General features: G+C 33.1%; 1 protein-coding gene across 2 annotated transcripts in view; it reads right to left on the reverse strand.

The window, feature by feature from the left end:
* Positions 1-8,027: 8,027 nt before the first annotated feature.
* The window catches only part of LOC127563500 (DBIRD complex subunit ZNF326-like), a 116,209-nt gene continuing 108,677 nt past the window's right edge, over positions 8,028-15,559 (reverse strand). For both annotated transcript variants that reach the window (XM_052000023.1, XM_052000021.1), the window contains exons 9-11: positions 13,094-13,224; positions 11,614-11,709; positions 8,028-9,104 (exon numbers count right to left, since the gene is read on the reverse strand). In XM_052000023.1, the coding sequence (XP_051855983.1) occupies positions 8,916-9,104; positions 11,614-11,709; positions 13,094-13,224 (416 nt within the window). In that variant the 3' untranslated portion in view covers positions 8,028-8,915. The remainder of the gene's footprint in view (positions 9,105-11,613; positions 11,710-13,093; positions 13,225-15,559) is intronic.

Here is a 15,559-nt window from a genome sequence, read left to right on the forward strand (position 1 = left end):
CAATACTGTATACTACCCTTTTGAAAAGTCACTGACATAGTTTCACACATAAAGGGCATCAACTAATTAGTCTCAATATAAAATTTCCTAATTTAAGAATATTTGAGTCAGTGTCTGAGCTTATTTCATCATATTATTCCCTAATAATGGGGGGGGGGGGGGGGAGAGAGGAAATGACTTGCCACCATTCCTCCCTTTCAGGGGAAAAATTATCTAGGTTGAGAACAAAAATTGACATCATTTCTCCCATCAAAAAGATTAATGAAATGTTGACTTCTCTCTCAAAGAAAGGACAATCTATTGAGATGTGAATAATCATAAACAATAAAATAAATGCTAAATTAGATGGTGTAGGGTTAAAATGTTAATGAAGTTAAAAGAAGGGGTTTAATGGCTAGAAACATTTAAAAAGCCTTTATGGTGAAGTGACAGGATTTGAACCAGGCCTCTAAAGATACCTGGGGAGATTTTCAAAAATTGCCCAAAATGGGGGAAAGGGGGACATTACAGGAACAAGAAAAAGGCTGGAAGGTTGCCCTCACTGTTTGGGACAGTGAGGTAAAGCCACAACAAAGACTAAATATTATGGAGTGGTAGAAAATAGTGAATAAGTAAGAAATCCCAGATTATGGAAGTCCTGGAAAGTTTAGTTTTAAGGTCAGCAGTGGACTCATTACTCATAACTGTAGTGGGCCAGAATTCTGGAGAAATTCTTACAACAGGGTGTTAACTCAGTGGAATTGATAAGACAATGGTTATCTAATTGAGCATGGTGATTAATAGTTCTCTAGTTCAGTACATGTACTTAGTACTTAATATAGTTCTACAAGATTGACACCTATTCTACAAGATTCACACCTATGATGATGTAATTATAAGAGAGTATATAAGCTGGGACAAACTCAGAGACATTCATTCCATCTCCCATCACTGTGGGGGCTGACCTGTCCTTCTGCTTCCCCCAGAGACCAAGGCCCGTCTGAAGGGCCTCAAGAAAGCTAGCCTGGGCCCTAGGTGAAGGAAACAGACTGTGAAGGAGACAATAAAGAATTTGGACTTTATCCCTGGCTATTCTCGTAGTGATTACTCTGCTGAAACGAAGGCTGGTCCAGAGACCTCCAGAAAACCAACCAGAACACTACAATAACTGGGAATCGTTATGTTTATCTAGGCTTTTTTTTCCTAATTAAGTTTTTAGTGATATTTTCTATTTCCTACATCATGATAGTTATTCCAAGTATCCCTCCCTTACCCACATCTAATTGTTTTTTTTAACTAGGAGTAACAGGCTGAAAGTAGCCTTGCAAGATATTTAACAGTAATATACAACACAGGAGGGAGAGAATTTGACATTGGGAAAGTCAGCTAAGGGTATATATACAGGAATCGAGTAATAGGAGGAAATGGATAAATGAAGGTAAAAACATTTGATTTTAAAGTCAGGAACTCCTGTTCTCATCCTGGCACTGATACTAACCAGCTATATGACCTCAAGCAAACCATGATAGATGTCAATTTTGTCATCTGAAAATCAGGCTATCCTACTAAATAATATCAAAAGTCACTTCAAATTTCAAATTTTCATTCCATGTCAAAAAAAAAAAAAAAACTGAACAAAGATGGTTATAAAAGAAATAGAGAGGGACAGCTAAGCAACACAGTGGATAGAACCAGAAGGATCCAAATTCAAATCCAGCCTGAGACACTTGACATTTACTAGATATGATCCTAAACAAGTCTTCTAATCCCTACTACCTCACAAAATATACATACATATATATGTGAATAGAGAATAGATAGGAAAGAAATATTTCAAAAAAAAAAAAAAGGTCTTCATTGTCATGTATCTAAGGGAATAGAAAAGAGTGATGAATTTAAAACTTCCAAAGTTGTGACTAGGAAAAATTCAAGAATGACAAAAGTGAAGTTGAGAAGTAGACTGCAAATGAAAAGGAGAAAGGTTTAGAATAAGTGTTACCTCCTGAATTTTGCGATCAGAAGTCAGGAAGACCCTTCATCCTGGAAGAGAGTACTCTATTTCAAATATAGCCTCAGACACTGACTAGCTGACTGACCCTGGGCAAGTCACTTCACCTACTTTGCTTCAGTTTCCTCTTCTGTAAAATTAGTCTATTGTGATATGGGAGTCATCTGCCAGTAGCTGCTGGAGGTCTAATTCAGACCTGTAGAATGGTTCTCTTTATGGAAAGAGGAGGAGGAGGAGGAGGAAAAGGAGGAGAAGGAGGAAGAGGAAGAAGGAAGGAAGAAGTAAGAAGGAAGAAGGAAGGAGATGATGATGAGGAAGAGGATGAGGATGAGGATGAGGATGAGGATACAAGGAGAGGCAGTTGCTATTCTCTGACCTCTCCATTGAGAGGCAGTTGTGTTGTCTGACCTCTCTCCTCTTCTTTTTTGCCTCCAATTTATTTCATTCTCAATCCACAAGGAACATTTGTGAAGGCTGCTTTGCAACTCCTTCAAGTTTATGATTCACAGCTGTGGAGCTCTCGGAGAATTGACCTGCCCCTTCACCTAGGCATGATTCTTAACATTAGTCAGAGAAGGAAATGGAAAATCACTCCAATATCTTTGCCAAGAAAACCCCAAATGGAGTCACAGTGGGAGGGTCAGACATGACTGAAAGAAGTGAATAACTTTTAAAATAGCTAAGTCTGATATTCAAATGGAAAAGTCTAAGGGAAAAGAAAGTAAGATGAGATGAGTTTTGTATATATAAGTTATTAGCAAAGAAATAACAGTCTGATTTCAGGTGACAGAATTCTCACTTATTTGCCTGGACCAAAGGGGAGCAAACTCCTAAAAATCATTTTTACATGTTTGAATATAAGAAACCTTTATTTAAAGCAGTAAAAATCAGCAGCAGATGAGATTTGGTACACTTTGACCCTTGAATTAACATTCAACTTTTTTTAAAAGTTGATTCAATTACTGAGTTTATAAAAATTGAGATTCTGTAAATGGCGAAAAAGAGAATCAAGCAACAACACAAAACTATGCAAACATAATTAAATATGCATTATATATCCATACACAGTACTGTAGTGGCCCTGCAAAAATACCTAACTTTGAAAAAAGAATTTTTGTAATCAGGTTGTATACTTTACCAAATCAAAAGGCAACCCACCAATTCAAAATTCATTCCATATTACCCTTGAAGATGTATTTATAACAAGAAATTACACATTATATGAGAGAAAAATAACACTGTAATTTAATAGACTGATAATTCATTTTATTTGGTTGAATGAATAACAATTAAAGTTTCCTAATGCTAATCTGACAGTAGGAAAAAAAGACATATTTCATTACATTGTATTCATACCTTAGATCAATGTTTCATGCTTTCAGTTACATTTGCCATCAAATTTCATCTTAAGAAAACATCATTTAATTAGAAATATTATGAAGGTGGTGGCCCTCTCAGATCATAAAAGTTCATGCTTCAACAGAAATTGTGGATGCTATTCCAGATGTGGTCCACTCCTGCTCAGTGTCAAACACAGTCAAATGTTCACCATCACCGAGTAAGGGATGTCCATTCTCTATAAGAAATTTCTAACTTGCAAAAAGTTTCACAAAGAATATAAATAGAAAATATTACATGACTACCTCTTGAGGACACCACATGGTGCCAGTTTCATCACTTTACCTGCAGTTTCCACTCTGGATTGGTCTATGTGTTCACTTTTAGTGGCTCTCTGGAATTATGTATCAGGGATCTTACTGCCGTGTCCCAACTGTAGCCCAAACCTACTAGAAAAAAAAGGAGATTTAAGAGCATTTCACAGTACTAAACCAAGGATACAGAAGCTAGACAACTGGGAATGCAGTGATTCTAAATTTGGAGGCATTATGCAAAAGAAAATGCAAAGTATGGTGTCAAGGGAATCCTCCAGGAGCAATAGGACATCTTGGCAAATTCTCTAAAGAATAAATTTAACACTTATTAAAAAACAACATTCTATTTTTGCAGAACCTGAACTTTATATTACAAAGAAAGATGCAAGGGATTTTCAGGAAGATATCTGCCACTTAACAATGATAGTGACCCGAGCCCTGACAAGCAATTCAAATCCCAACTGAGTAAAGTGAGTCAACCTTTTGAGGTTTGGTGAACTTGGAGAACTTGAATCTTCTGATTGACAATTATCAATGCTATTTGGGAAATTCTGATGCAAAGGAGAAAAATCTCAAACTCAGTTTCTGAATCAGATGTACTCAGGACACTCACATGTCAAGTGGTGATACCAATCACTGTCTGACTTTTAACCAAAGACCACTGCAAAACCTTACAGAAGAAAGAGTAATTAAAATAAGGTCACAAAAAATATAAGATAAAGCAACACAATCTTAAAGTAAACAACAAAAGGAAAAAATAAACATTTAATCCATTATCACTGTATTAGGTGCTTTTGCTTAAGAGTTTGGGGGGAATACAGTTGGCAATGATATTTTTATGTTTATTGGAAAGTGTATCAAAAATTAATATTTTAAGGTATCTATAAATATAATCAAACAATAAGGTCAGCATTCACGATGAAATATAAAAACAGGCAACATTTAATTTCATATGGAGGCAAATTATATTTCATATGATTTTACCTAGAGAGTTGAAAATGAATTTAAATTTGATTTTAAGTGAACAGGAGAAAAAGCTTGAAAGCAAATTTATGTGTCTGGCAAAGCAATTAACAAGTAGTAACACATTTACTAATCAAATACTTCTTTCTACAGTAAATATTAGTTAACATTGTGTTCATGAAATTTCTAGAATGATTTCAGACAAGGTAGGATTAAGAAGACTAAAGTATAAAAGACCATTTAGAGCTTAGAAACATCACAAACACAGTTTAGGTGAACCAAGAAAATCAACACTGGTTTCTATTTAATTTCCCTAAGAATAATGGGTATGGTTTGAAAACAATTTCCTGAAAACAGTTTTTTGTGAATCTGAGGAAGTTAGACCATAATAAATGTTAAAGATTCTATATCATTGAAGAGAGTGCATCTAAAAACAGTCAAGTACATTACTGACGACCGCGCTAGCACCCAGGATACCTCAGAATCAGCTGGAGTCAGGATAAGCAAAAGTTCTTAGTCTTTATTCTTAGTCTTTAGGGGTAGAAGTGAAGGGGATGGAAGAGAATCTTCACAATCACCTTCTTCCTTGTGCACTGCAATAGTGACTCTGGCTTGTCATACTCCACCCCCTAGTCCTTCCTACAATCCTCTGTATACACCAATCATTGAGCCAGCACAGGATAGTGGGAAAGACCATTTTCCAAGCATGTGCCCACAGAGTATTGTTCAATCAGTAATTAGCCCTAAGTGCTTGACCTGACCTCAGTGCAAGGACTCAAGAGTTTCAGCCCTCTACACATTAATACCCATAAATCCAAGAGAATGGGGGGAAGGGGGGAAGTATGAACTTTATAAAAACCAATCAATTCTAAAAATTCTGAGCCTGAATATAACAAAATTTCAAAAAACTATTCTTAAGGGTCAGTTAAATGGCACCTTCCCTGAAGCCAGGAGGTCCCAATTTCAAATTTGACCTTAGACACTTAACATTTACTAACTGCATGACCCTGGGCAAGTAAACCCCCACCTACCTCAGTCGACCCCAATGAGATTCTTTAAAGTAAGTAATTATGAAAAAAAGCATCTAATTGTGATATCATGAAAAGAGGCACTAAGGTTTTCAGAGCAGGATCCCCTTTATAATCATTTTATATATAAAATAGGTAATATATCCTCATTTATAGAGGATAATCTCAGATAATCATCTGAGATAATCAGAGAAAAAGAGATAACCTCAGAGATGATCTCAGAAAGATTTAAGTGAATAAAGTGGGAAGAAACAAGATAATGACATAACAATACACATACAATGTTACATTTACAAACCAATACAATAAAAATATAATATAGTAGTACATATATAATGTCACCAAAGTATACTGAAGAGAATGGTTTCTGTCCCATCAAAGCTAGCAGAAACAATCTGTGATGGCAGTGTACATTGATGCCACTCAAAAAGAAGTGGTTTTCTTGCTTTGAAAAGATACATATTTGTCTACATATAGCAACAGATGTAGATATGTGTGTCTAGTAACACAAACTTAAAAGAAAAAAACACCAATGTTCCTTAAGTAGGCTTATCATCAAACTAAGTCCTGGTTTATGAATTCTTCAACCACATGAATTCTCTACAACCATTTATTAGTTCATAGAGGGGTCATAATATGTATGAATAAAAGAAGTATCCAAAACAATTACATTACAGACAGGTCCCAGATACATTCAAATCTACGTCCTACATAACTGCAAATCTAAGAACAACCCCATCTCATAACAAGAAAAATTGCGAGTGAACAAATGAGGAACAGAAGATGTAGGGCAGGTTAAAGCAAACTTACAGAATATTATCAGCAGTGACTTGTGTACCAAAAGTGACATAAAAGATCTCATCAAGGACATATGTGACTGAAAATATATGAAAAAGGGATATCAAACTGAGAGCCCTATTGTCTGTGACATATTGAAAGAAAAAGAAGGCATTGGATAAATCTATGGAAAGAAATGTTCAAAAACTACTCAGGATGAAAAAATGTGGATGGATTTATAATCTGCCCCTGAGAAGGGACTCTTCACTACTGGGATTATAGAGCCAGTTGTGCATATTTTTGGTAACCTTTTGGTAAGCCTAAAAGGCCAAAAAGTCAGAAAAATCTTTACCCACAAATAGAACTAATACAAGAACATCAAGGCCAATAAAAGAGACCTAACAATAACTGGTTAGTCCATTGGTAATCTATCAAATAAAGCCCAGCTGAATTTAAAGAAAAACTGAAAAGTCTTGGAAAACAAACATTTCATATTTGCAAATGATCATCCATTTTCTTTATAAGAATGCTAACATTTTCTATTTTTCCAGAAGTAGCCTTCCAGATGTTGTACTTCAAGGGTTATTCTTTTTACTTTAAACATTTATCCTTAAACATTTACTAAGCACTCCCAGCTTTTCACAATTCTAGGTAGCTCTGCATCCTAAAAATCATCTATATATGGACCCATTTAATTAATACTGGGGAAACAAACAAAAAAGAATTGCTGATTTAGTACTGGACAGTCAATATGTTCTTCACTACTTTTTTATTCTCAAATATTCTTATTCTTATTCTATCCCATAAAAGTTTTTTTATTCCACCAACCTGAAAAGGCTGCAAAAAAGCTTTAATACTTTTAATAATGCAAACAAAGATAAACATTTAAGATAAATTTTAACAAAAAGCCTAAAGATATTTCTCATGAGAACCTACATTGCAGCTGTCTAGCAGGACTCAGTTGATACTAAAAGGATAACAAAGTATGGTGATGCATCTAACAGACACACACAGAAAGGGCAACTCATGGATCTTTAGCTCTGAAGAAACTTTCACCTCCTAGTTACAACTGATGGAACTGAATGTGCTAAAGGAGTTAAAATACTTCACAGACCTGTTATTTCTTTCATGTGGAAAAGTCTTCCATCTATGTTGCATATATCTCCATCTGAGAATCTTAGAAATATCTAAAGGTTATAGAGACCAAATAACTTGTCCCTGGTTACAGACGGGACGAGCGTCACAGCTCAGATTTTAATTCGAATCTTCCAGACCTCAATTCAATCCCCTATGACACACACATCTTTCATTACTGTCTCCTTAAGTGCACCCCAAATCCAAAATATTTCATATCTGGGGGGTGGGAGGGAGGAAATGAGAACTCTTATCTCCAAAATAAAAATATTAATTTTAATGGAGAAAACATGCATTTAGAAACAAACCAGTGATAATTTTTCAATACAAACAATAATGAACAATTATGAATAGTTACATTCTAATTTACTTACCATTAAAGTAAGTATGAAAGGGAAGGAAAAAAAATGTTTAAAAGAAAGAATTTAAGAAATTCCACCATTACTTAACCACAGTTATTTTTAAGAAAGTGATGATAAGAACATCTTTTTAAAACTTAGTGATTATTTATTCCAAAGAAATGATACTCACAAAAACATGACAGTTTGATTCTTAATTGTGTCAGTCATTAAGAGACATGACAAATGCACAATAGCTATGATACAATTCTATATTTAAACATACAATCAAAAGAAATCAAGGCTTGGCACACACAAAAAAACTTAAAAACCTTTAAAGAGATCAGAAAGATATTCAAAACCAGTTTTATATGCTGGTTAAAGTGAAATTTGGAAAAATCCATATTGTCAAAAATTTGATTACTGAAACAAGTAAAATTCTCTCCACCTTTTTTTCCCCCAATATCTGAACACTGAAGCCACACAATTCTGATTTTAAAAATACTCCATTGATAAATTTCATTAGATCTAAAATTGTTACTTTGGGAAAAGTTTCTAGAAAACATATGCTGCTATAAATTTATACATAGGTTCACAAAAAGGCTAGGAAGTATATACCCTAACACAAACTAGCATACATTGAGCAATGCAGTCTTAAAATAGCCACACTTAATTTAAAAAGTTCTGGCCCTTTCATCTCTCCAAATAGTAATTATTCAAAAAGTTTTTTATACATTCTGAATATTTACTTTCATGAGCAGCACTTTTAATAAAATGATTATACTAGACATATTAATACTACACATCTCAGTCTCCATAAAGTAAAAAAAAAAAAAAAAATTATACAAATTATCAGAACTAAATTTTATTGCTACAAAAGCCTCACTAAAATAGTCTCACCTTCATTTCTTTAAAACAAACATTTTGAATTTATATATTGATATTTAAAGATCATGGAATGAATGTACAGAATGTTAACTCATTTTATACAAGCCAATTCTGGATGAAAAAATGCTACATCTAATTCTTCATGTAGTTAATTTTCTTCAGTCTGTTCAATATTGAAATCAACTTGTTGTTCTGTTCCCTCCTCTTCTTCTTCTTCTACTCCCACCTCTTCTACTACTTCTTCCTCCACAGGCTCATCAATCTTTTCTTCTTCCTCCTCAAATTCTTCTCCCTGTTGCTCCTGACATTGATCTGGAATCTCAAAAGAATTCTTACCCTGAAACCAAAATAATAATTTGTGATATATTCATTTTAAATGACATAAATTCCAAGAAAGCACTCTGAACACTAAAATTATAGATGCATCTGATCTACTATGATGACTAGTCTAAAGAAGGCATGTTTGTATCTTTTATCCTGTCTTCTATCAATATAGAGTAACCAAGGAGATTTATAAAACTACTTAAAACTGCCTTATTTTCCACTTCCCTACAGCCTATGCTTCCTTTCTAATGAGATACTACAAGCACCCATGTGAAGTAATTTTTTGTTATATTTGAATAATTTTTGTTAAAAAACAGTCAATAATTTTAAAGAATAATTGAATGTAAGCTTCTAATTAGTCAATATATTTTATAAGGCTGCTTAAAACTTCAGCTGAATGTTTCAAGTTTCATAATTTTCACATTACTAAAAATTTATGGCAAATACAAAATCTGGATTTCTCAATTAGTAACAATGGAATAAAAACAATTATCAAAACAATAAAATATTTACAAAATGAATGAGACATTTTTTTCTGCTCAATAGCATTTTATTTTTCCAAATACATGTAAAGAGAATTTCTTACATTTCATTTTTTGTAAGACTTTGTATTCCAAATTTTTCTCCTTATTTTACCAACCTCCCTTCCCCAAGACAGCAAGTGATCTGATATATTAAACAGAACGTGCCATTTTAACAACTCAAAAGTGACTTGAGCAAAATTTAAGACTTAGCCAATTTCATTTACTTAATTTAGTAGTCTAAGGAGGTAACTTTCCATTATATACTGAAGTACTAATTCAGAGCTACTCTCCTACTTCACAGCAAAAAAAAAAAAAAAAAAAATTACCAACTCCTAGATAATTGGAACTTGAAAGAAACCTAGAATACAAATGACTACATTGCTTAGACTAAAAGTAGGATTTTATTTCAGCAGGAATTCAATTCTACCCATCCAGTCTACAATTCTACTGTAAGAATATTTAAGAGTAGGTGGGACTCAGTCCTTAATGTCACCAAGACTGAGAGATTTCTGCTGGGAAACCCAGAAAAGGCCCACAATGCCCAGCCACTTCAGAGTAGGTACTACTCTGTTCTCCTGTCCCTCTACTGAATGGAAAAAAAAATGCAAATAGAAATGCATTCTATCAAATAACTTGTTGATATCCTTCAAAATAATTTGGAAGCTCAATCATTTTTCCTATTAGATTCTATGATTCCTTTTTGCCATAAGAAGTTGAGAGTATTCCCTAAGAATACCTGCATTTGTGCCTTTACTTAATTTTGTTTAAAATATCAACCATATTACACTATCACCTAGATAATTTACATAACATTACAGCAAACAATTTACTCTTGAATATTTATTCACCCAAAATTTTCATCTAAAAGACATAATACAATAAAATTTACAAAAATCGAGACAATGACAAAAAGGACAGAGAATAGAAAATAAGACTGCCTAATTAGTCTGTCAATATCATAATTTAGGAATTGACATGACACTTCCTATAGCAACTTTTACAATTTTTTTCCACACTCTCCTCTAAACCCTAATTGCCTCTCAAATGGAGAAAGATAGCTAATACACAGGATGATAAAGCAAGATATCAAAAGTCTAAGATTTAATAGGAAGATAAAGTCTTGAAGCTCATTCAAAAATCAATTCTTCTAATATAAGATGGGCAAGTTGCTTCTAGAAGCCAATTCAATTTTAGGAAATTTCAAGTTCAATTATGAGTCGGCATTGTCATGTGGTAGGCAAAAATGTTAACTGCATCTAAATTTTCCTTACTGGGAAGCATAGCTTACAGAGAAAAAGATGTCTGGGTAAAACCATACCTAAAGAACTGTGTCCTGATCTGGATCCATTTTACAAAGGACACAGAGCTTCAGTGGATCCAGAGTTGAACCAGATGAAAATAAATTGGTAGAAGACAAATCACAAAATAATTTGCTTAAAGAAATGGGGATGTCTGGCTTAAAGAATAGAAAATGAGGTATATGAACACTTCACTAGGAATGTCATTACCAGGGCTTTATACTTTGGGTAGACTAGATGATATCAACTACAAAAACAATAACAGCAAACATCTATATGCAATTTAAGATTAGCAAAGCACTATACATACATTCTCTTATTTAATCCTTTAAATTTAGTTGAGCTTTACTGAACTTTTTTTTTTTTAATTTTCTGTTACCTCAAATGACTTTCTGAAAAAGGGGATCTCTCTTCACAAAGTATTACTCTTCTGGGGTAACCCAAGGTTTTTCATTTCTGAAGCAATTACTTATACTTCATGTGTTTAGTGGTAAAGTGTAAAGTAATACCCAGCAACATCCAAGTATACAAAACTGTTTACTAACAGGAAAACAGTTATGTATCTAGGTTTATACACAAAACATTCAGTATAAATGCCTGATATCATTTACTAAATCTAAAGATGGGAACTGTGGACAATATAGCAATATAAGTATCACAACATTATATCAACACTTGGAAAATGTGTTCAAAATCTTACCTTAACAAAAAGTTCATACCGTGCTTTTACAATTGGATTATTCAAGATACTGGTAGCTGTTAAGATGCTCTCTCTTTTTATTTGTTCCCTATAAGCCTACAAAAAGAAAAAAACAATAGATACTTAAGGGGTTAATCCACATGCAGATATTAAAATTCACAAGTCTTTTATTCAAATCATTCATTTCCTGTACCATCAGAAAATTGCTGACAAAGTCTACTGGCTACCTAATTATTCATCTACAGTATTTCAATAATTTTAAGTTTTTTTATCTGAATATACGACAGTAAAACCCAATAATCATTTATTACCTTCTATAAATATGTCTTACTTCTGACTAGGATTTGTTTTATTTTAATTATTAAAAATAAATTTTTGTGACATTTCTGATACTGTTTCAGTAACAGAGCCTTATGATGACTCATCTTGAGAGATGACAGCTGTAACAGGATTTTTGTGCCCTCAATAATGTTCTCCAAATCAATGCGCAATGTTATCCAAAAAGAACAAAAACAAACTAAAACAGAATTAACAACCATTGACATAAATTCATTTCCCCACCTTGCTTTTTAATTCTTCTTTTCTTTTTCTGTGTTTTTCTGTTTATATTTTATTATTAAAAGTCAGCAATAGTTTTCAACAAAGCTACAATCATTCTAAAATTAGCTATAGGTATAAAAATTAAGGTTTAAAGATACCAGTGACAAAAAGATAGAACAGGGAAGATGGGAAAAGGCAAAGAGATAAGAAGGGATGGTGGCCAGAACAAGAATAGTAAAACTGAAATTTACAGAATAAAATGTGGGTACACTGATATTTTAGGTCTTATCCCTGAGAATCAGTGTGAAAATATTTATATATAACCTCAAAGTATGTTCTACTACAAAGCAAAAAGAGATGTTTTAAATTTTTTTATACCTGGGACAGAGTTTTCTGAGTCCCTTGCTCCCCAGCTCAAAACCACAAAATCCTATGACTTTTATTGATCTTAAAATGACACTTCATGAAATACAAACATGACAATGTTAGACCAGTAGAGTTGAAGTAAAACTATTTCAATAAGAATGTAACTCAAATTTTCAAAGATGATATAATAATCAACTGTCTAATAACCCTAATGCTTTTTCTCCTTTTAACAAGTTTTCCCTGCCTATTGGTCACCAGTCAGTTAAAAATTTGGTAAGTTTTTACTCTCTCAATGAAGGGATATTTTTAGGATATGTGGCTATTTTAGTCACAGAGAAAATGTAATGATTTTAACATAATTTATTTTTCTTTTTCTTAAGTGTAAGTCTCAAACCATTAATTGCTATTTTAAAAATTACAAATCTGAGTATCCTTTCAGATGCAAACACGTGAAGATATTTACAGGGATCAATGTGAAACTAGTTCAGAGGTAGTGACCCAGGAAGCACCATTAGCCCTTAGTAGCACAAATGCAAGAGAAGTCAATGGTTTACTAGACTAGATTCAAACATACTTGTTTCCCCTTGGCATGGTCAGGAGATTTTAAGTGCTGTTGAACCGAACTGTGTAAGGCAGGTACATACACACTGCAAGCATTGCAGTGTACAGTCTCTACTTTCATCATGTGGTCATCTGCAGTAACCCCTAAAAAATACATTCAACTATTAAAGAGAATTAATAACTCACAGTGCAACATTAAAATGCTGCCTTGAGAGTAGTAGACAAAATCATGTGTAAGACTTATTTCAATAAATATAAGAAACCACTATGTTGATTAAAGAACATACACATCAGAAATGAGCAGGACTTATATAAACATTTTCTCTATATAAGATACCTCACACAAATCAGCTTTTGTCATTTCGTTCCCACATTACAATCAATGAAGGGCAGAAAAAAGTTATCCAAAAATATAAGAGGATAAAGTGGACAAAAAAAAAAAAAAACAACAACAACACCACAAAACCCCTACAAAGCTTAAATTTGAAAAGCTAGAGGTCAAGAAGAAAAACTATCAAACTGCATAAAAGCATGAAGGAAATGGATAGGGTGAACATAAATTCATCAAATTCCATGATATCATCTAGCAAGGGCAATGTTATCCAAAAAGAACAAAAACAAACTAAAATAGGATTAACAACCATTGATATAAATTCATAAACAATAGAGCAACAATGAGTTAGAAAAAGGAGTTAAGCATGTTTGGGGTTACATAAGGAACTTAAAAATGATGTTAACAATGGACAACCCTGCCTTATTACACAATTCTCTACGGTGTCGTTATGAAACAACTCAAGACAATGTGGAAAGATTAAGTGGGACTGACCCAATATCATGGATCATAGATAAAAGCACTGATGTTCCTACAATCTAATTTCCCTACTTAAAAAAAAAAAAAAAAGGTATATGGTGAGCTCTTAAGCGACTCACATTAATTTCAAAGGAGAAGGAGAAAGAGACAAAGAGAGAAAGACTAAATACTGAAGTGAAAGGAGATGAGGAGCTTCTCTGAAGCAGGATTCAGGAGAGAAAAGAAAGGATAAATTGAAGGCAAGCGCAAAAGAGAATTCTATTAGGGCTCCAATGTCTCACCTGGAACACCCTCCCAATTCCTCATGTAGCATCTCTCCCATCCCAGAAAAGACAAAACTTCCTTCCAGAATAAACCATCTCATTTCTGACTATCTGGTAGTCTTAAGCTCTCCTCAAAAAAAAAAAAAAAAATTCTCTTACCCCTAATATGAGTAACATTGACTCTTAAGAGACCCAAGACCAAATTGGCATTTGTTAAGGAAAAAAATCCTTCCTTTATGTTTAAATGCTAAGTGCAAAAAATGATAATCATCTAATTCAAGATCCTTTATCTAAGGTATATGAACTTGTCTCTTTTTAAATGTTTTCTGATGTGTATTTTGATATAATTACTTTCCTCTGTATCCTTTACATTTTATTTTATGCATTTAAAAACACTGTTCTGAAAAGGAGTCCATGAACTTCACTAGAAGGCCAGAGAGGTCCATGAGACAAAAAAGGTTAAGAACCCGTGATCTAATTTAATTATTTAGAATAACAGAACTAGAAAAATAAGTCATTTCTTTCATTTGAAAAGAGTCCAAGTTCTAATAAATTTATTTTTAATCAAAAGTTCAATTTAAAAGATGATAAAGTGGCAGCATTTAGATTACCAAAACATTTATTATTGGAACATTAAAAAAAATTTTAGAAATCAAACCTAAAAAGATTTGTTAAGACTTTAAAATATTCATAATTTGCTGAGGAGAGAATTATATAGAGAAGCACTAGTTACATTAATAAAGGATATTTTTTTAAAGGGAGGAGAGGGAAATAAAGTCTTTCAACAAGGCAATACTTAAGAGAAAATAAAAGGTAAAATAGACTGAACAGAAAAAGAAAAAAGAAAAATATAAAAAAAGAATTTGCATCAAACATTTCTGATAAAAATCTAAAATTCAAAGTTTCTAAGTGACTAATTGGTAAGAATAAGAGTCATTCTTTCATAAACATGTGCCTTAAAGGCTCATATAATTATTGCTCTAAGAACTCAGAAAGGTAAGGCAATCTAGTTCAATCACCTCACTTTATACGTAAGGAAATAAAAATTCAGGGCAATGAACAACTTAACCCAAGGTCACAAAGTGGGAGAGAGCCAGGACTTGAACCCAGGTCATCTGACTCCAAATCCAGTGCTCTTATCTCACTATACCACAGGGAAATGAAAAGGCAGTTCTAGAAACCCATATATTACCAATAATCACATCAAAAAGTCCAAAAATTTCTATAAATGAGAGAAATGTAAAATAAAATTCTTATTTGATTTGATAGCCATCAAACTGGAAAAGACAACAAAGGAGGGCAACTGTGGTTTAAAAAAAAAAAAAAAAACTACAGGGGAAGTTGTGAATTAGTTCATTCCCTGTGTTAAATAATTTGAAATCATATGCTGAGCACCATAACAATA

The sequence above is a fragment of the Antechinus flavipes genome, chromosome 4 (assembly GCF_016432865.1).
Source record: "Antechinus flavipes isolate AdamAnt ecotype Samford, QLD, Australia chromosome 4, AdamAnt_v2, whole genome shotgun sequence".
NCBI lineage: Eukaryota > Metazoa > Chordata > Mammalia > Dasyuromorphia > Dasyuridae > Antechinus > Antechinus flavipes.